Genomic DNA, 21,632 nt, shown 5'->3' on the forward strand with positions numbered 1-21,632 from the left:
TTGTAAGAACCGGGTGGACAATTTTAGAACAGTTCCTTACAGTGAGAAACTGGTTAGTGGGGAACGGGGGTGTGTGAGTCGGGGTGGGGTGGCCTGTTTTTTTCCTTCCACGAGGCTCAGCAGAGAAGATCCAGAAAAACATAAGCCCTGTTCTGAGACTGTACTGTCCGATGGCCATTCACTTTGAATACTAAGGGGTAAATTGTGTTAAGTTTCAGTGACTCTGAAAAGCCTCTTGAAAGCTTTTCCTAAAAACTGTAGCCCCACACAAATTTGTCCTTTGCTGAGTCCTACAGCACAATGGTTCTCAAACTTGAGCATGTTTCATATAATCACCTGGAAGGTGGAGGGGGCAGGGGCACCTCTATAGTTTAATAAGGTCTGGGGCGGGGCTTGAAAATTTGCATTCCTCAGACGTTCCCAGGTGATTATGATGTTCCTGGTCTGGGGACCAGCTTGGAGAGTCACGGCTATTAACACACACTCTCCTGTTTATTTATTTATTTATTTTTTAAGAGGCGGTACTGGGGATGGAACCCAGGACCTCGTGCATGCTAAGCATGCGCTCTGCCATCGCACGATACCCTCCTCCCAGCACACACTCTCTTAATGTGCTCTGGTAATATCCCAATCTCATGAAAGAAAAGCTCCAGTCCTGATTTAGGGAAAAAAAAGTTCATTCCTTCATCCTTCCAAACAGGGTACAGTACAACTGAACAACAATACACGTTACTGAAAAACACAACTGCATTTTCTATTGCTCACTACTCTTTAAATAAGTATAATTCAGATATTAAGGAAAAGAACTGCCAATCACATTAATGCATTACAGAAATCAACATTAACTTACCACACAAAATAAATTAAAACATTAAATATTAACCTTTTCAGTGCAACATATACAGAAGTCAGAGTAACAAGTTCTAAAAAAAAAAGCATCAGGTTTGTTATAATGAAGATAATGAAAAGCTGAACACTTCAGTGAATTATTACACTAGGAAGAGGGGTTGGTTTCAATCCTGTGTGTGTGTTTACCACTCGATCTTTTAGAAAGCCTGGTAAAATCAGTGGCTACAGAGAACAGGTCTTATGTTAGAACATCAAGAACAAATATGTGTCCAACTTGTTTCTGTGATGTCCCCCTTGGTCCTGGGCTTTTGAATCATCCCCCTGCTCCCTCCTCAGCTGAGCAGGCTTGGAGAAAGCAAAGCCAAGATCCTCCTAAGGGGTCGGGGTCTCCTGAGCAGTGCTGGAGCCTCGTTGATCCGTTCCTGCCAAAACTGCCTGGAAGAGTGGCCAGCAGCCCACGTGCACTGAGGTAGCCTGGCCCTGGGCAACCTGACGATGCCAGACACTCCTCCATCTGCACAGAACAGGCTCCCAGGAAGCTCTAGAACGCACCTCCTCCCTGACCAGTGTGGGTGGGGGAATGTCAATTCCACCTTCTCCTTTCCTGGGAAAATGGACTCTGGGGACATTCTGCCCGCCTCCTCTGCTGGCTCATGGTGGCAGGCTCTTATTTGCTTGGTGACACGCGTCACGTTCAGATTTGGCTGGTGTATAGCGTTCTGTCTAGGAGAAAACGCTTCCTGCCAGGGTGCCTAAAGCAGTCACAGCCTGTAGACCAGTGTAAGAATCCAGGCTCCGGAAGAGATTTGGAAGCACCATCTTCCCCCTATTAAAATTTTTAAAGATTTACTCATTTTTAAAACTGTGTAGCAGCTTTAACAAGAAGCCCACTTTTATTCTTATTTATTTCTTTATTTGGGGGAGTGGAGTTAATTAGGCTTATTTCTTTTTTTTTTTTTAACGGAGGTACTGGGGATTCAACCCACAACCCGGTTCGTGTTAAGCAGGTGTTCTACCACTGAGCTATACTCCAGCCCCCTCTTTTTAAATTAGGGTTTTTTTCATTTGTCCTGAGAGAGACTTTAGAAACAGCTGTGTTCCCCACCGCACAGGTGTGTGGCTACCTACCAGGTCAGATCTTGAGAAGGAGTCCCTAATCACAGCAAACTTGGCTTTCTACAAAGCAAGGAAACATGGGGAACCTACAGAGATTGATTAGAAGATGGTTTTTAACCTGAAAAGTGGGCATTTTTACAACGAACCAAAGAAGTACCAATGCCATGAAATGGCACAGGAATCCAATGCTTGTTGGCCATCTGATTTCTTAAAAAGAAATCACTAAAGAAAAGGTTCTCATATCCTGGGGTGTGGACAAGGGTCCAACCAGGCCTGCCTTGACCCCAGCCTCTGCTTGCAACTCGTTTCAGACCTCCTGGTTTACAGAAGACTGTTTTGAGAGGCGCTTCTAGGGAGGCACACATTTGAGCCCATTAGCTGCAGGTCGTACAGGCACAAGGAAGGGGGCACCGGCACTGTGACTTGCTGGACTAGAACATTCACAGACCCTCTGAAGTCCCTGCAGGGTTCCCTGTGCTTCCATCCTATCTTCTCACCCCTCTGCAAAGGCTCGTGTGCCTGAAGACTAGACACTGATCCTTCCATCCATCAGGGGAAGAAAGCCCCACAAGACACTCTCAACATCAGTTCCTATTCTTTAAAGGCAACCAGACCTCAAATAGTCTCTAAAAGATGGAAGAAAGATTGTCCTAAAGTAAAAATGTGATCTCAAGTTAAAAGCGAATGTTGCTACTCCCCTTTCATTAGTCTCTGAAGAGTGAGTGCAAACTGGGGTCCACGAACCAGTGTCAATTGGATCGGTCTCTGAGCAACGTGCTATGGTGAAGCCTCAGCTCCCAGACTCACTGCGGTAGGACCGGGAATGCAAACTTAAGCCTGTGTTCTTTCATGACTGAACCCCAAGAGCTGTGTCAGTTCCACCGCTGGGGGCCTGCTGCTGGTGAGCAGATCCCACCTCTGCTCTTGGTGCTTCGGCTGCAGCATCATTTAGTAAAAGTGCCAAAGGTAGGACGTGGTCATGTAATTGTCCCAGTTGTGAGAAATACAGAGAAAATTCATTGAAACTGACAGCCTGGGAAGGAAGAATCAGGGGAGGACAAAATTACCTGATAGAAATTTCAAGCCAACTTGACATATTTTAAAGGTCCTTTTCATGATGTGAAGAGCTAGGTGCACTGAAGGGTTAACAGGTAGACCTCTTCCATTTTTCAAATATCAGTGAATAAAGAGTTCCCTCACGTAAGGTGTTTGCGTATTATTTCATTGTTATCCTGTTTCCAAATTTTAATGATAATTTCTAGGGATGAGCTCCCGCCATGTGGTGGGAGGGGATCGAAGCTTCCTACAGGCAAGCCCACTGGGTCTGAAGGTTCCCAGATGCCCAGGAGAACAATTTCTCCATCTCTCAGGGAAAAGTGAGACTCACACAGTGGTGGTGGCTCCTTAGTGTTTTTTGTTAATAAAACCAGCATCCTGAATGGAAAAGAAAAAAAAATCATTGGACTATTTCTCCTATACTTGAAAATAAATAGGAAAGTTAAATTTCTCCTTTTAGAAATAAAGCAACAAATCAACTAAGCAACAACATGGAAAAATAAGTGACTGGTCCCTCTTCCATGGACGCAGCCCCAAATGCCCGTGGCTCTCTGCTGAGACTCTATTTCTAAACAGGCTCTCGGAGGGCTCACGAGAAAGTTAATACATTGAAGACCAGAGCAGTGGAGTGAGTATTGTGTTTACCCCATGTGGATGCCCACAGAGGCCCTCTGTCTCTTCCTTGACAAGGTGACAGATCTCCACTGCTAGATCTGCTAACTTTTCAACGGGAATGTACCCTGGAGCATCCATCTGCTTTGTGCATTAAATGGCATGACCTCTGAACCCCGATCTAGCAACTCTCATTAGCAACTCATCCTCTGCTCCCATCTCTACCCATCCTGGGTGGCTTTTCCCAAGCTTTAGCTGTCCCAAAGAGACCAGACATTTCTAATCAGTATAGCTTTCCAGCCATCAATACATACATCAGTAATGTAGAAGTCTGAACGGGTTTTATGCTTTTTACATTGACTTAAGAGATTAAAAATAAAACTATCATCTGTCTCATAAATAAGAAATTATCTCCAAGGGTGGCGAAGGGTTGGGACGATCTTCAACATCACAAGTCCGTGGAAGACACCGGGCTGGTTGAGGGTTTCGTGGACAGAGGACAGACACGGCTCCTCCTTGCCGATGACTTCACGTAGCAAAAGGCGATTTTGTTTTCTCCACCTTCTTCCCCCATAAGCGGATAAGAAACAACTGCAACGATACGATAGGAATCTCCGGTGTGGGGCAGGATGGAGACTGCTGTGAAAAGAAACACAGCCTGGCAACTGTGACGGGCAGAACACACCCACACATGCCTCGATGCGGATGCCCACGCACACGCTAACTAGGTAAACGGCGGCTCCACCCCTCTGCCGTTCATTTTTGACCAGTCTTTAAACTGTGGTCCGCTGATTTCTTCTCCAGGTCACACCGAATAACGCCAAGCAGACAGAGTTCTGGACAGAGTTTTGAAGGAAGGCCCACGGAAGACGAAAAGCCCACAGAGTCGATCGCGGGCAGAGAGGACAGGCCTGCTGGCACGTCCCAGACAGCCCTGGCCGGGCCGTCCTCAGGAAGTTCTTTCTTCATCGGGCTGCCACAGTCCACCTGGCAGGACTCCTCCTCTGCACTCTTCAGACCACTGGAAGGAAGGAAAAACAGGTTAAGCTCCGCGGGCCAGACCCCAGCCAGGCTGGGAGAACAGGCCCGGGACTGAAACTTGGGGAGGCATCAGCCAAAGTCCCCAAGTCACCAGGTTCCCCTGGGCAGTCAAGTCCACATCCTGCCGGTTCAGCTGCAGGGGCAGCAGCTCCTGAAACTGCGCTGTCAGTGACTCAGCCCAGTCTGCGGCCAGTTCCCTCATCAGGGGTAGCTTAGTGGGCAGAGCTCGTGAGCTGGTCCAGGGCTCTGGCAGCAGACTGGCTTCCTGAGGCCATACAAGAACAGATCCCCCTTCTTTCTCAATAGGTGGGCCCTGAGGGTGTCCTCTGTGCAGGTCACGGCAAGGCAGTGTGCACCCAGTCCCTTAGCAGCTCCTGAGTCCAGCCCAGCCTGGACATCTTGCTGCTCTGCTCCCTTCCGTGGTTCCTCTGGAGGTGGGAAGGTACCCATCATCTGAAGGAGAGGGGCTTCAGCCTTGGTGGCCATCTATCTGGAAGGTCAGACCCATCCCCAGGTTCAAAGCTAACATTCTCTCAAATGTAGGGAGAGAAGTAACATTAACAAGGAATTTACTCTGCGCTAAATGACTCTGCTGAGGTGCAGACCAATGGTACAAGATCTACTATAAATTTTCTCCAAAAGGCATATGCAATTTTTCTATTGGTGCTAAAATACAAAGTAAAAATATTTTCCTTCATTAGCTCAAGGGATGGTTCCTCGAGGTAGTGGAGGAGATGTGAGGGGGCCTTCAGAGGCCCTGGCGCTCATCGGCTCCCCCAGGGACTCATGGTGGAACCCAAGCAGGCCTTTGGCAGAGTCAGTTTACCCATACTACTATGAGGATTAATGAATTAGCATTTTCCTAAATTAAAAGAGCCGCTCACACATAATGGCAATGGTTCTTGAGATGAAGACAAAGTAAACGGCGCTCCTAGGCCTTCGGTTCCCCCCAGGTCACATTCCCAGGAGCCCTAATGAACGCGGCAGTGGTCCAGCTTTCCAGCTGCTTTTCTTCCGGCCCTCTCCATGCAACTCTAAATTTCTGGAATGCAGACTGTTTACCAGAGTGGGACACCCCCAGGTGGACGAGCCTGGGGTGACCGTCTCCTGACCCACCACTTTCTAAGAAGGAACTCTAAGTTTATGACGGGCTCTGTTGGTCACACCAGCATTCCAGAAACACTTGATGATGCGCGACTTCACAGAGCTTGTAGGGGTAAATTTGCTAATTGATTCCAGGAGCCCCAGGCCAGTGATGCCCAGATGAGGGCTCCTGAGACGTGGGTTTGGCCTCATGTCCAGACATCCAATCTTTTTCAGGGATATTGGTAAACTAAATGAAGATCATAGGATTCTAAGAGTTCAGAGTCCTTTGAGACCTTCTATGTAGGCTAAATCCCTCATTTCACTGATGGGAAAGGGGAGATGATTTCTCAAGGAAGGAGAATGGACATCTGCTGCATGTCTACAGTCTGCGGTACACTCTACTAGGTACTTTATATCAGTACTTACTCAGTTTGCACATCTTTTTAAAGAGAAAACTGAGGCTCAGAGATGTTAAGTTACTTGCTAAAGGTCACACAGTCACCAGTAAGGATAAAACAGCTCTCTTCTGAGTAAAATACACACTAGAATAAGCTAAACGTGACTTGGTAGGATAAATGTCCTCTTCTTTTCCTCCCTTCATTCTGTTTCATCCTCCAAGAACTTCTGTCCTGACCTGGAGAAGGTGGTCCTTTTCTCTACCCAATAGTGTCTCCCAGGGGAAAAAGGCCCTGCCTCGATACGGCCCCTTACCTGTTTCTGAGTGGCAGCAAGCAGTCCTTCCCTTCAGGAGGGCACTGGGCTTCTCGTGCCGGCAGATGAGGGCCCGGCACCACTCACAGTGTTTTCGGACTTGGCAGCAGCTGCAAAGATGCAGAGAACACGGTCTGTGCGGGAGCCTGGCAGGGGAGCCCAGCTGGTGCAGCGGCCACCCGAGGGGCCTGCTGGGCAGTGCTGGGCTCTGACACTGCCTTCCCATGGGGCCTCCAGAGGGACAGACACAGCAGGGGGCTGGGGGCTTTGCAGGGCAGTGGCCTTTGGGACAGGAGCTGGTCACCCAAGAGAGGACCTGTTGTTGGCCACCGCAAAGGACCAGCTCCACTTGGCGGCTCTGCACTGGGTTCCCAGCTGTCAGAGAGGACCAGTCATCCACCGGCTGCTTGCACCATAAAGCAACAGTGGGGTAACTCCAGAAACATAGCAATAGCCCCAGAACTGCTGTCAGGACTGGGCCAAAGCAGCCACTTCAGGCTGGCAGGGCCGTGAGGGCTTGGGATGGAGTGGGGTCATCCATCAGGAATTGCCAGCAGCAAAGCAGGGACTGCGCGGGGCAGAGGGTGCTGGATGGACCCATGGATGGAATGAGAGAGTGAGTCACACATGTCCGTGGCTCCGAATCTTTTTTCTGAGGACTAACATTCTCTACCTGTGGCCAACTCATCCTCTCAGTGAACCTGCTACCCGGAGTCCTGAAGCATTAGGGCCATGAGGGCTCCAGCCTCTTTCTGTGGGCAGCAATGAACAGCCTGCAGAGTTAGCACGAAAAGAGAACCAGAGAACCCAAGAGAAGGGCAGAGAAGAAAGCCCTGAATAAGACATTAATTCGCTAGAGTGCTGTTGGCTATTTCCCTTGGGACACCATGGAGGACTCTGTTTCCACTCATTCTAACCCTAACGTATACAGAACCTATACACCCACTGACTGGGGCTGGGAGGGGTCTCCTGGCTGCCACGAGCCCAGAAACAGATGAGGAAACAATCTGGTGGCTGTGCTTCCCTCTTGGTGCCTGGTGTCATCTCACAATCCCTACCCCAGCCCCTCTCTCTCGGCACTGCCCTGGGAAGGTAACTGCAGCCACCGAATCTTTGGGCAGCAGAGCTGAGAAGGAACCCTGCGACATTTCTGCCCAAACTGCTTCTGCCATGGGTGGCCAGAGCAGTCTGCCCCAGCATGGGTCCCTCTTGAGTTGCAGAATCCAGGTTGGGACCAGCTCACCCCATGTGAGAGGCCTTGATTCTAGATCTATCAATGATGGCTGCCTTGCAGTCAACTAGCCAGGTGGGCTCGCCCCAGGAGCTTCCCAAGCAGGTGTGTCCCAGGGCAGTGGGATCCTGGCCTCTAGACCCCTCGGGCATGGGATGGGCTGGTCCCAAGCAACTCTGCCATTCAGGAGGGATCCAGTGCCTGGGCAACCAGCGCCAGGCAGGTTGAGGACTTAGTCTCTGCATCAGGGATTCTGAACTTGATTTCTGGCAAGGGTAGGCTTGGAAAGGACACAGGAGAGGTGGGATGGTTGCCTCCCTGGGAAGGAAGAGGCTGCCCAGGTATCCTGGGTTAGTCTTGTCTTCAGAGAATATAGCAAAATTAACTTTCCTGTCCCTTTGGGGCGGCCCACGTGGGCACTTAGGATTCTTCCTGAGGCGCTGGGACACAGAAACGGGACTATGGGAGTGACAGGTGGGGACACTAAGCCAGCCAGCCATAAGAGTCAAAGCCGGCGGTCCCTTGGCTGCTCCTGCTGCCCCAGTGGGGGTGGGGGAGGGTCTCCATGAGTGGCAGAACCTGAGCTATGCCCCAGCCTGAAAACAGGTCCACCACCTGCACACATCTTTTCTAAGACACACGGGAGTAAAACGGGGGAAGGCGAGGCCAGCCCTCACCCCTTAATGCTGCCTCGATTCAGGAGGAGGACATGAGCAGGTTGTAGCTAGTGTCACCAAGCTGGGGCTCCCAGGGGCACTCCGTTCATTATCAGAACCAGGAGCGTGGGCTTGAGATACTTCAATGGCAACAAACCAATAAAAAAACAGGACAGAGACTCTTATTTATCTAAAGCCCTGGGCACTCTCAGAGGGCTCAAGTCTGGCTTCACGCAGTAACACATGGTTGTTCCTTCCAGCCCTGGCCAGAAAGGGCCCGTCCATTTACTGTCTCCACCTTGAGTTACTCTGCACCGATCTAACTGCAGCCTTTGGCTGTTCTGCCAATCCCTTGTGTGTGTCCAATTAGGTAACATCTTCTGAGGGTTGCTCTGTGACTTAGATGTCTCCAGATATTTCCAGGAAATAAATCTGGCCAGATGCTGGAAATACAACCCTAGGGTCTCTCCTGTTGCAGAGCAGTCCAGTCGGGAGATATGGGCGAGCAAACGGGGCTAAGAAACACCTGGAAAGGGGCTCAGTTGGTCTAGGGCTCAGGAAGGCTTCCTGGAAGATGCCAGACAGTGAGTTTTGGAGGAGGAGGAGGGGAGGACAGAGAAGTAGAGAAAGGGGGAGGCCTGTGGTAACAGCCACCGTGGCTTTAGGGTTTGCAAAGTGCCTTCTGCAGAGAGGAAGCGCTGTGGCTACTGCCCACAGGAGGCTGGGAGCCGTTTCTAGTTCCCTCTGGAAAGTCTGCGTATCCCCATCACAATGGTGAAGCCTCCAAGCCCACAGCACGGAGAGAGCAACTTTGGCCCTGCACTGGCATCCAGCAAGGCACAGATCCTCTGTTAGGGACCTCCCAGCATGCGTGCCCTTTACATAGCTTGGCTGTCACCAAAGCTCCTCTTTGCTTTGCTAACACGAATCAGACATCAGCGCGGCCCTGTTATCTGGGCACGCTGCAGATAGCCCTGGTGGGGCAGGCAGATGGGGGACTCAGCCTCAGAGGCAGCAAAGACTCACTGTATCAGCACACAAGTGATGATGAGGACAGCCAGGGCCACGATGGAGACCACCACCAAGGCGGTAATGGCCTGCTTCTTCTGGCTGGCAGCCACCACGGCCAGGAGGTCTGCGTGTTCACAGCGCGCACCGACGTACCCAGAATGGCAGCTGGGGAAGACAGGGATGTCAGCACACTCTCGGGCAGAAGCCTCATTCTCTCCACCCCTCTAAGAAGTCGGGGCCGGAGCGACCCAAGTCCTAGGAAAAGCCCAAAGGGCACCCTCCAGCTTTTGCTATTGGAGGCAAAGGCATCAGCAAAATTGCTCCTACTACCCTGCACAGGCACCTCTTGCTTGGAGAAGAAGGGGTAACTCATCAGCTTATCATCTGAGGAGGAAAAGTGCTGCTGGAGCACTTCATTATTATTGTTACCATGCCAGATCCTGGGGGAGTGAGGAAGGCAGCAAATGTGTTTATGACATGAAGTTCATTTTGGCAGTTCATAAAAATCTAGGTTATTTTTAAACTAAATGTATGTATTCAGAATTTCTAGTGATGAGAGAAAGAAAACATGCTAAGCCAGCCGGAGACATAGACTGTGGTTTGCTTTTTCTTCATCTTCCTCAAGTTTAATTAGTTCTACAAGCATTTACCAGGTGGTCCAGTGCAAGGGGCATGTGGCAGAGGAGCGGCCAGCACCACCATCTGGCAATTGTAAGACTTGAAAAGCCACCAATCTCTTTTGAACCCTGGTCCTCATTTCCAACAACACCCGGCCTCCCTCCACTAGAAGATTAGTAAGGACACAAAACAATTCACGTTTATGAACATGCATGTAACCTGTAAAGGGCAACACTGACACACGGTGATGGTATGACTGGTATTGGTACTATTCAGAGGCTCTTTGGCGTCAATCATTTCAGTAACAGCCTCCTCTGTGCTGATGGCTGATGGTGCTTCTTCCACGTAGCTCTCACCTATGCTAAACTCCCCCTACCTAGATTCTGGGGTGGGGGCCACAAGTGGTTCCTGCACGGTGATTCCTCAGGGCATGTTCTAGTCGTAAGGAAGTGACGGTCATTTTCTGATGCAGGTACTTTTTTCCCCCTCCAAGCATATGATTCTTCTCAATAGAAGAGACTTAGTTTATAATCAGGTCCCTTTGTCTGGGGTGACTTTCTTTTTGTAATGAAAATGTTTGATCTCTGCTGCCTTCTCAGGTTGAGTGACTTCCTTCCCACAGGGGACTTCCCTGAGGAGCAGTCTGGCACCAAACATCACACACTGTATTTAAACTTTTGTTTTCCTTCCCAGATTTGACAATGATAGTTAAACCTTTTTTTTTTTGTTTTGTAGAGTCTACCTTTTGAGGAAGTAGCCAGCCTGTCACCTTCACTTTCAGACTAAAAGGGCTTTGAAGAACAAGGAAAATGAAGGAGGATTAAAGGTCCTGGTGTGTCTGCTACCGTGCAGGGCTAGCCCCAGGGGTGCTGATTTGTGATTCCCTTGAACTTGTGCTCCTGGGTTGCCAGATTCCAGACACTAGACCCCAGATGCCAGAAGTCACAGGATAAACACCGTGTATTCTCCTGGAGCATATGTTTTGCTCAATGTTAAAAATTTAATCATTTTAATGTTAAAGGAACAGGTAGTGTATGGGTTTAAGATTATGGTAAATAGGAGATGCTGCAAAAATTGCTGCTTAAGGCTACAGCCTGGGATACCAGCATACGAGCTTCTGTCTTTAATGCCTCTTAATGAAAAAGTCTTTCACTGGTGCTCTTTTCCCCAAAGCCCAGTTGTTATGAACCTTATTTAAAGGGTTTTTGTTTTTGTTTTTGTTTGAATTCAAGCACTTGCTTATCTGTTAAAGGTTAGTTTACCTTTAGTACACATTTTCTCATTTAATCTTTGCACAGAAAAGTCAAGTCACTTGCCTGTGCCCACCCTGCCAGGGAAGAGAGAGAAATTCATTCCCAGGTCTGCTGACCCGAGTCTGGGTTCTCTCTCACTCACCAGGGCTGCTGCCCCTGCTTATTAACTGGGGACTGAGATGAGAATGCCGCAGATTAAGCTCTTGATCAAATCTGGCCTTTTGGTTTAGCCTCCAATCTTGAAAGGGTAAAAGAGATTTGAGGTTTTAGGTTCAATGAGGGTGCAAAGGGTTTGCAGTCTTAAGTAAGGATGCTGGGGAAGACCAACTGGGAGGTTAAATGCCATCTAAGTTTCTCTGTAGACGGGAAGAGGAGAGAGCAGCCTCCGGGGAGGAGGAACAGAGTGGAAGACTGGGGAGCTCTGGAAAGAAGACTTTGCTTGAAAAAGGATCTGGATCACAGAATGTGAATAAGAACACAGACCCTCAGACTTGGGCTGGGAGGGAGACAACCGAGTGCTATGGGATAGAAGCAGGTTTGTTTTTTGTTTTTTGTTTTTGTTTGGTTTTAATAACAAAATTATGTGAAGATGAAAGTCAGGAAACAGCTCACCCTGTAGGTTGGGGAGAAAACAAAGACACTGGCCCCTTCCCACCAAGGGGAAGCTGATGGTGGACTGAACTTGAGACTTAGAGGCGATAAGCAACAGGCACAGGTGATGTGTACATTGAAGCTTTCTGTGTCTAAAGAGAACCCTGCTAAGGGTCCCTCCTCCAGCCCATCTCGAGTTTTCACCCTGCACCCAGATGGCTCCTGGGTTGTGGGCTTCCACCATTTGGTATCCAACACCTCTCTCTGCAGGACCCTAACCCACCCCCCCCACTTTATCTCCCGTCACCTAGGTTCCAGCAACCCAAGAAGCCCTCCCACCTTGTAATGTCAAATAAACTAGTGCTCAGACACGGCTGCCTAATGAGTGAATGACTACCCACCCCGCCCTTGCCCATCTCAGCTCCTGCTACCTTCTCTGCCTGGAATAGGATTCCTCACTTTCTTCCTCAGACTCCATCTCAAAGACCACGTTCTCCAAGATGTAATTAACAGACTCACTCATTCATTCTCCCAGGTACCTCTCCATCCATTTTCCATGGATGTCTTTAACCTTGGAAGGCCCTCAGGACTACACCCACCTCTCTGACTGCCCCTCCCTCCAGCCTCACCTTAGGCCAGCTCCATGCTTCTGTAGACAAGACCTAGCTCTACAAAAACTCTGGCGAACCACTGAATAGAAGCGGGGTGGGGAGCCTGGGCTTTGGGGTGGACTGTTCCATGTCTAACCAGGAGCTGCAGCCAAGCCAATGAGACTTCTCTATAGCTGGGTGTCAGTGCCGTTTCCTCATGGGGAAGGGGAGTGTGATGAGAATTTGCATAGAGACTCAGGAAAGGTCCAGGCTATGGAAGGGGCACTCCAGGAGGCAATTTCACGCAGCCTGCAATGTTCCTGCTCTCACCCAAAGGCCCTGGGAGAGGAGGATTCTAACATCTCCCTAATGGCTTGGTTCTGAAACCCTATGACTTAACAAATCAACGCTGAGGACTCTAAGAAACCCCATTTAAATAAAACAGTGGGAGCCTCGTGCTAATTACAACATCATCTTATTAAAGGCTATGCTAACCTCCTACCAGAATGATCTCTGTTAATCCCAACAGTAACAGCCGCATGTGAGGTCCGGCTGCTACTTACCTTGTTTTACAGCTTGTGGCTTAAGCATCTCTGCGTTTTCTTTTCTTTTTTTTAAATATGTAACTTAATTTTTTTTTTTAATTTTAAAAATGTATTTGTTTATTTTTTTGTTGGGGGGAGGTAATTAGGTTTATTTTTTTATTTTTTTAATGGAGGTGCTGGGGATTGAACCCAGGACCTCGTGCATGCTAAGCATGCGCTCTACCAGAGTTGTACCTTCCTCTTCCCCTCTCCGTTTTAACAAGAAGACTTAAATTACCAGTGATATGCCTGTCTCCTCTGCCGATAGCTTTAGGGCTTTCCAGTCCTGTCTGTTGCTCAGTTTTTCCTCTAAGTCCCTTTTGTGCCTGGTTCACGGTGTCTTTTAAAATTTTGAAGAAATATGATAATGCATGTAGAGCTGTGCTCCTATAAGCGTTTTTTTTTCCTTAAGGAAAAATTTCCCCAATCAGAAAAAGAATATTTCTGAGAAAATTGGAAAGTACATAAATTATAATAAAACCGAAAGAAAATGAAAGAAGGAAAGGAAGCCCACATTGCTGCAAATCCCACCCCCTCAAGCGGTGGTCTGAATGACAAGGACTTCTGCTGGACTACTTCTGTGTATTTTTTTAACATAGTTCAGATTTTAAAAAATATAATTTTGTATCAACTTCTCACTTAATATTTCTTTACCATTTAACTCCGTCATTAGAAAAACTGTGGAAGTCATTTAAAATAGTTGCGCAGTAATTCATGTACACGGTGTGCTTCACTGAACCCTTACCACGTAGACTATCTCCAATTTTGCTATCATAAATAACACCAGGGGATTATCTTTGTGTACAGATTTTGTTTGCGTTTGGGATTACTTCCTCAGGATAGGATCCCATAAGTGGGCACAACATGATACAGACTTTGGAGCCCAAATGTCATAGGTTTGAATCCCATTCCCCTTAATGCCTGTGTGACCTTGAGCTAATTACTTAACCTCTCTGGGCCATTAATTCTGCATCCTTAAGACATGATAGTAATAAAGCTAACCTCATAGAGTTATGAGCATTAAATGAGTTAACATCGAGAAATATCTGACACAAAGGAAGGGCTACATGAGTGCTAAAATGTAAATAAAAGAATGCGAGCATTTTTAAGGCTCTTGAGAGACACTGTCTTCATAAACAACGATGTACGCTCCAACAGGAGGCTAGTGCTCTGAGTCTTAGCGAAGTTGTTTGGCATAGGCCCCAAGATAAAATCTTTAATATGGGGGCCAAGGACCGAGTGACCAAGGACCAGGGACAATGGTTTTAGAAATATGTTTACACCAACTTGCCCTTAACATGGAGAAAATCCACCGGGCTGGGGTGGTAGTGGGGACACTGAGTCACAGGACACCTGTATTGGGTTTACCCATTCTTGGCCTCAAGAGCTGAATTCACCAAGTCCTATAACCTTTCTGCCTCGGGCTTTTGGGGAGGAGTGGGCTGGAGGGGGTAAGGGCTCCTCCTCTGATCCGAAGGAACCCACAGCCTTGGGCTCCGTGGTCTCCCTGACTTTCACTGCTCCTTCAGCAGGACCTTACAACATCCTTCAGCTGTCATGATGGCGACGATGTGCTGGTGACAATGGTGAAGGTGCTGGTGACGGCTGCTCTTATGCGCTGCTGGAAACTGGGCTTAAATATTCTCCACTGTGTCTAAGTGAACTGTCTGTGATGATGGAAAAAGTCTATATGTGTGCTGTCTCATACGGTAGCCACTAGCCCCCTAGAGGTATCAAGTACTTGAAATGTGGCTAATGAGACTGAGAAACTAAATTTTAATTAATTAAATGAATTAATTTAAATAGCCACACATGTCCAGTGGCTCCTGTCTTGGACAGCAAAAGCTCTAATATGCCTTATGTTCACTGGGTCCTCATTACAATCCTAAGAAATAGTAATATCCCCATTTTATGCACAAAGAAACAGGCTTAATGGTGCTAATTCACTCATATAAGAGACTATCTGACTTCTAGATCCATGCTTTTAGCTGCATTATTCTTCCCGGCATGTGAACCCCAGTATCTAATTCTGGTGGGGGCAGGACATGCACTTTCTCCAGACTCGGGGGTGGGTGATGTCCTGACTTCTCAACCCCTACACCCCAGCACCTGCTGGTTGCTGAGATGAGAGTAGGTCTAGACAAAGCGGCTCAGGCAGCAGCAAGAAAACCACTCCCAATCCTGGTCTCTCGGGAGCTGCGTTTTCAGTCACACGGTCCCTCCTCTCTGGGTGTCTGCCTCTGTTCAGATCCCACTGGAAGGTACCGCGGCCAGAGCCATGTGGAATGTTTTCCTTGGCTGATGGCAACATGTTTTCACACTTTGCTGTGGGAAAGTTAAGTCAGGGAGTTCAGTCACCGGGGAGCATTTTGGACAGGTGAGACACTTCAACGGGTCGCCCCTGGCTGCCAACACTGGAACCCTTCAACCCTGTCACCCGGGTGGCTTCCTTCCACTGTTTTCCTTTGTCTGAAGGTTTGTGCGGGCAGCAGGTCAACAGTTTGCAGAATCTGCCTCAGGGGAAAAATGGTGTTGGGAGTCCTAACCTTGCATTTCTATGGTTTTACTAACTGCCTTTGGAAATTCTTTTCCCATTTGTTTTCTGAAGTAGTTGGCTATTAGCAGGGGTTTATTAAAGGGAGACCTAAAATATACAACCCAAGGTTCACCTGACGCATAAATGTTTCAGGATGATGTTCAGTACTTTTGATGATTTCTGACTAGTTACTTCTTTTAACTTTTTCTCTTCACCTCAAGATTTTAGTGTGAGATGTCATTATAGTTCTCTAGAACCCTAAACACCATTGTTCTGGAAAACAAAGGCTTAAGAAAGGCTTTAGAAAGAGCTCCCTCTTTTCAGACTATAACCTTGGGCTCCTGTGGGTTTTTCTTGACATGACTGACGTGGCCTCACCTCAAAGTATGTCCGTTTTATGGACTAGAATGAGTGTGTTATTCCCCAAAGCTGGGGCAGTTCTTAAGAGCGGGGCCAGAATGTTCGGCTTTCTCGGCACAGACTCAGAGTTTCTGGTCCAGTGGGAGTTAATGAATTAGAACATTCTTCTAGGTTCTGTAAATACCCAAAGGTACAAGGCATGGTCCTGCCCTCACTGAGCTTGCAAGCTCACTGGCAGCAGTGAGCAAAGTAGGCTGGTGTGAGTGGAACAGAGGGGGCCACAGGGTGACCGGGGACCAACGTCCACCTCTGGAGAGGTGGCAGCTGGAGGGGGCAGACCACATTCCAGAAAAGGGGAACACCTGCTTGGAGGTATAAAACCTGACTTCCAAAATGCGGACGGCTGATGGAAACCACCCAAGAACAACGCAGCTCATTACCTACAACCACATGAAACTGCCTGTGGGCTGAATACCACCCTTGGGCCCCCAAGATCCAGTGGGGACACTGAGGTAAAGAGATGCTAAAGGCTTGCCTGGCCTCGCCTCCCCTAGACGGCTGGCTTCTCCAAGCTGCAGGTGTCTCTGTGGCTTCTCTAGGCCCGGCACTGGGCAACAGGAAGAGTCTGTGCTCAGGGCAGGGAGCTTGGGAATGACCCTGAACTTCCTCTGGAGGGAGGTTTACCTGCAGGGGAAGGGCGCCAACACCTTTCCTGGAAACAGGAGTTCAGCTGTTTGAGGTGAACTTTGTGGGGCCGAGGCAGAGCGCCCTCAGGGCAGCAGCTGAGAACGTGGGTTTGGGGGCTGGAATGGATGGAAGCAAACCCCAGCTCTGCCACTTACTGGCTCTGGGACTCTGGGCAAGTCACCTCACGTCTCTGTGCCACAGCTTTCTCGTTTTCACTAGAAGGGCAAAGATCCCTACTTGAGAGGGGAGCTGTGAGGGCTGTGTGAGCCACTGTACGTGGAGTGCTGGGAGCCCTGCCTGGCACATGGTGACAGCTTTTCCTGACAGCTTACTGCTAATAATAGTAATATTTACAGTGTGAGTGGGAGAGGCAGCCAGCCATCATGATGAACAACAAGTAATGGTGTGTAAATGGGATGGACAATTACCTCCCTGATACAAGAGCAAGGCTTGGGGCCCAGACTGAAGAGGACAAGAGAGCCACCCACCCCACCAGAAATCTTCCACCTGCTAATGGGCCTCGGCCACAGGGAAGGTTATTGCTTTGGGTCATCTGCTGACCCAGGCTCCAGGCTGCCTGCTCTCAAAAGTTTACAACAGCCCCTGATCCTGAAGTGGAAAAACTGAGCTTCTGACAAGCTTGGGATCAGAACTCCCCTCTCTCTCCAAAGAGGATCCTCCCAGCGCAGAGCACGGGGCAGCCTGAGGTCCCAGCACCGGGCGCTGCTGGAGGGGAGAAGGCCTCCCACTGCGAGGCTTCCTGAGATCTGGGCCGAGAGGCAACACCTCCTTCAGAACTGTTGTTTTTCCCCCATGGCCAGGCTACTAACAGCACTAGTCCCATCATACCCCCAGAGGCTCCGGTGTGTATTTTGGTAAGAATGATAATCATGAACGACAGTGACAATTAGCATCATTGTGCTCTGTGTTTACCGGGTGGGGAGGGCTCTGAGCTCTGCAGACGTGACCTGGGGCCTCACACTGTCCTCCCGGGAGGAAGGTGGCCAGTGAGCCTCTCCAGGTGAGGCTCAGAGGCCCCTCGGGGGTCCTGACCAGGCTCACACAGCTGCCCCTCAGGAACAGGAAAGCCCTACGCACCACGGCTTACGGTGGCAGGCTCTCCCATCCCGCCTCTCCTGGGCTAGTCATCTGATACCCTTCAGCATCACCGCTAAGAACTCAGCTTTGGGGGCCAGTCTGGGTCTGATGTGAGCGCTGCTGTGTGATCCGGGCACAAGCTCTCTGTGCCTGCTTCGTGGGGTCATTATGAGGGTTCCATGACTTAACACGTAGATCCTGCCTGGCATGAAGCAAAGCTCAATTAATGTTAGCTTTTATTAACATTTAGTATTATTTACCGGTATTGTGAGTTTGGACCATATGAAACTGCTGACTTTCAACCACTTTCAAATGGCAACTTCATATAGACGGGTGGTTCTTTAAAATATTCCCTCACCTCGGGGGACATTTGGCAGTGTCTGGAGACACTGTTGACTGTCATGACTGTGGGGGGGTGGTGGTGGTGGTGATACTGGCACCTAGTGGGTAGAGGCCAAGGATGCTAACCTCCTTCCGTACACAGGCGTCAGCAAAGGGTCATCCAGCCCCAAATGTCAACAGAGCCCCGGCTAAGTATAGTGCCCCTAATAATGTTCCACTATGTTCAGATTATTTTTCTTTTTTGAATTAAAAAAATTTTTTTTTGTTGAAGTATAGTTGATTTACAATGTTGTGTTAATTTCTGGGGTACAGCAAGGTGATTCAGTTATCTATATATATATTCTTTTTCATATTCTTTTCTCTTATGGTTAATTACAAGACACACCTAGAGATGGTCACACTAAGTGAAGTAAGGCAGAAGGAGAAAGACAAATATCATATGAGATCACTCACATGTGGAATCTAAAATATGAGACAAATGAACTTATTCACAAAACAGAAACAGGCTCACAGGCATAGAAAACAAACTTATGGTTATCAAAGGGGAAAGAGGATCGAGGAGGGATAACTTCAGAGTCTGGGATTAGCAGATACAAGCTACTATAAACAACAAGGTCCTATTGTATAGCCCAGATTAATTTTCTTAAAGCATCCCTTTCCCAAAAAAATGACACGGCTCCCATGCCTAGGGAATAAAGGCTCATTTCCAACAGGCTCTGGCCTCCAATTCATCTCCAGTCTTGTCTCCTCCCTGCTGTGGCCACATAGACCTGTAACAGCAGGTTCCCCGACACTGCAGGCCTGGAGTAACTGCTCTGCTCTCCCAGCCAGCCAAACCCTAACACCTGCTCCGGGGAGCTTTCCTCGCGTGCCTTTCTTGCCCAAACTGACCACTGCAATCACTGGTGGCTTTTAACTAATTGACTCCTGGGTCCTAGTCCTTGAGATTCCAATTTAGTGTGTTGGGGTTGGGGTGGGCTCAGCTATTATTTTATTTAATTAAAATAAATTTTTTGGGGGGGACAATTAGGTTTATTTATTTTTATTTATTTATGTATACCTATTTATTATTATTTTTTTGATGGAGGTACTGGGGATTGAACGCAGGACTTCATGCATGCTAAGTGTGCACTCTACCACTGAGCTATACCCACCCCCCTTTTATTAAAAAGAAGCCCCGGGGGCTCAGGCTCGGCCTGCTGTGGAAACCGCCGTGCCCTGGCATGCATCTTTACTTCCCAGTTGTTTCGTCCTGTTACCACTTATGTACACCCACCTTTCGCATGCACTTCCCGCTTATTTTATTAGCTGTCCTGTAAAGATGCTGGAGAGCAGAGACCTCATGTTAGAGACTCAAAGGGATCCAACCTGGTACCTTGCCCTCCAGAAATTCTAAGTAGTGAGTTAAACTTGAATCCAGGAATTTTCAGACTTTGCTGAGCCCAGGAGTCACCTGAGATGCTTGTTAAAAATGCAGATCACAATTCGGGAGTTCAGGATTTGCAGACACTACTATATGTAAAACAGATTAAACAACAAGGTCCTACTATACAGCACAGGGAACTATATTCAATACCCTATAATAGCTTATAATGAAAAAGAATATATATATACACATACACACACACATAACTGAATCACTGTGCTGTACACCAGAAACTAACACAATACTGTAAATCAACTATACTTTAATTAGAAAAAATGCAGATCCCCAGGCTTCAAACCCCAGGGGTTCTGCCTCAGTGGCTCTGAACTGGGACCTTGGAACATGGATTTTTAAGCAGCTGGCTTTGAAGCCCGTGGCCTCCAGCCTGCTGTTCCAGTCCTCTGAGCTGCCCAGCTCCAGGGCTCTCAGGGGCCTCTGGCACGATTTATGGAGGTAAATGCTCTTTTAATTGGTTGCTGGGACACCCGCAGCCCCAGGACCCCAGGACCCCAGGGGATACTTACACACATGCTGGCTTGTCCTCCTGCACCAAAAACCTGCAGGTTCCATGGAAGCAGAACTGACTGTGGGAATCTGGGCAGTCATTAAAATGGGACACCACAGCTGCAGCCACCGGCGGGTCTGTTGGGAAGAGAAAAGACATTTGGCTCAGATCCAAGGTGTAGTGAGACAGCTCACAGGCCCCCAGCCCACTGGAGAGGCAGTCTAGATGGCTGGGGTTTCTGGTCCCTACCTCCATCTCCTCCTCAGTGCTCACTAATTTTCTAATGGCCAGTCCAGGACCAGAGATGCCTGCACTGTGATCTTTCCAGTGGGACTTCATTTATTGACTTTTGTAGAAAACAAAACAATTTCTCTAGAAGACCCAGTGTAATTCAGGGGTACCAGAGCGGTTTCACTGTTTTAAGCCTATTACCTAGGAGCGACCTAATTTTACTTTTGCAGAGTGATAGTGATCATTTTTTGAAGACAGCCTTCATAAAAATCTGCTTTAAAGGCAGGAAATGGGAGAAAGGTACACAAGAGGACTACATAACCATTAAATTGATGTTGAGGAAGAATAATGATGCAAAAAGATGTCCATGATACATTACTGTAAGTGAACTAGCTCATTTCCAACGTGGTCTGTATAGTATCGCCCTATTTAAATGAACAGAAATTTAGACGTGAAGAAGTCTGGGAATGATACATGAAAATGGTAGCAGGACCTCTGGGGTGGTGGGATTATGTGTGACTGTGTCACAAAGATGATCTAATGCACAGAAGTCCATCTGGGGGCGGCACAGGCAGCACTGGGAAAGCCGAGACGGGGAGGGAGCGGCAACAGAGTCGGGGCTGCTCACAGCCCCGGCTCCTGAAACTCTCAAGAGCTTGGGGCATCACCAGACCTCTCAGGGTTTTCCTTCCTTGGCCAGCCAGGAGCACATGGACGGGAGTACTGACCAGCCCAAAGGGCATCACTTCGGATTGATTTTATTAGACTCCAACAGCCTTGTTTTGTCCAAATAACCCTTGAGACACAGTAGCTAGCTATTTCAAGATAGCATGACAAACGCTTCTGTTGCATCTTTCAAAGGGTCCTCTTATGTTTGCGTTTTGGGCATTTGGGGAGTGGGTCTTTCTCATGTATTTGTTGCTATTGTTGGTTTTGTTTTGTTTTGTTTTTTTAGTGGAAGTACTGGAGATTGAACGCAGGACCTTGTGCATGCTAAGTGTGTGCTCTACCACTGAGCTATATCCACCCCCTTCTCATGAAATTTTTTGGAAAAAAAAACCCAGCTTGGAGCTCTTCCTCTTTGAGTGAATTAAACCCCATTTCATATGGTGGGATTTTAGGCCACCACGAAATAGTAAACTCACACTGCTGTCTCTCTCTCCAGGAATCACTTCCAGAAGTGTCAAAATTGTAGAAGTCTCATTAATTCCAGTGGAAAAAGCAGAGGCTACAAATACAGCAGAATTCTTGCTGCTGAAGGCGAGAGAGCACCTAGAGGTCCCGAGCGTGGGCTTAGGCGGCCGAGAGCCACGGGTCTGGGTCCTGCCTCTGCCACCCGGATGAAGTGCTCGGGCTCCCTCCCAGCTCTGTGAGACGGGGAGCCCACTGCCTTCTGGGGGCTCTGAAGCTGAGTGAGGCCAAGCTTGTCAAGTACTGCACTC

At 48.4% G+C, this 21,632-nt stretch overlaps 1 protein-coding gene across 1 annotated transcript in view; it reads right to left on the reverse strand.

The window, feature by feature from the left end:
• Nucleotides 1–659: 659 nt before the first annotated feature.
• The window catches only part of TGFA (transforming growth factor alpha), a 105,392-nt gene continuing 84,419 nt past the window's right edge, over nt 660–21,632 (reverse strand). The window contains exons 3-6 of the mRNA XM_010963724.3: nt 19,979–20,096; nt 9,385–9,534; nt 6,472–6,581; nt 660–4,654 (exon numbers count right to left, since the gene is read on the reverse strand). Coding sequence (XP_010962026.1) covers nt 4,647–4,654; nt 6,472–6,581; nt 9,385–9,534; nt 19,979–20,096 — 386 coding nt within the window. The 3' untranslated portion in view covers nt 660–4,646. The remainder of the gene's footprint in view (nt 4,655–6,471; nt 6,582–9,384; nt 9,535–19,978; nt 20,097–21,632) is intronic.

This window comes from Camelus bactrianus, chromosome 15, assembly GCF_048773025.1.
Source record: "Camelus bactrianus isolate YW-2024 breed Bactrian camel chromosome 15, ASM4877302v1, whole genome shotgun sequence".
In the NCBI taxonomy this organism is placed as follows: domain Eukaryota; kingdom Metazoa; phylum Chordata; class Mammalia; order Artiodactyla; family Camelidae; genus Camelus; species Camelus bactrianus.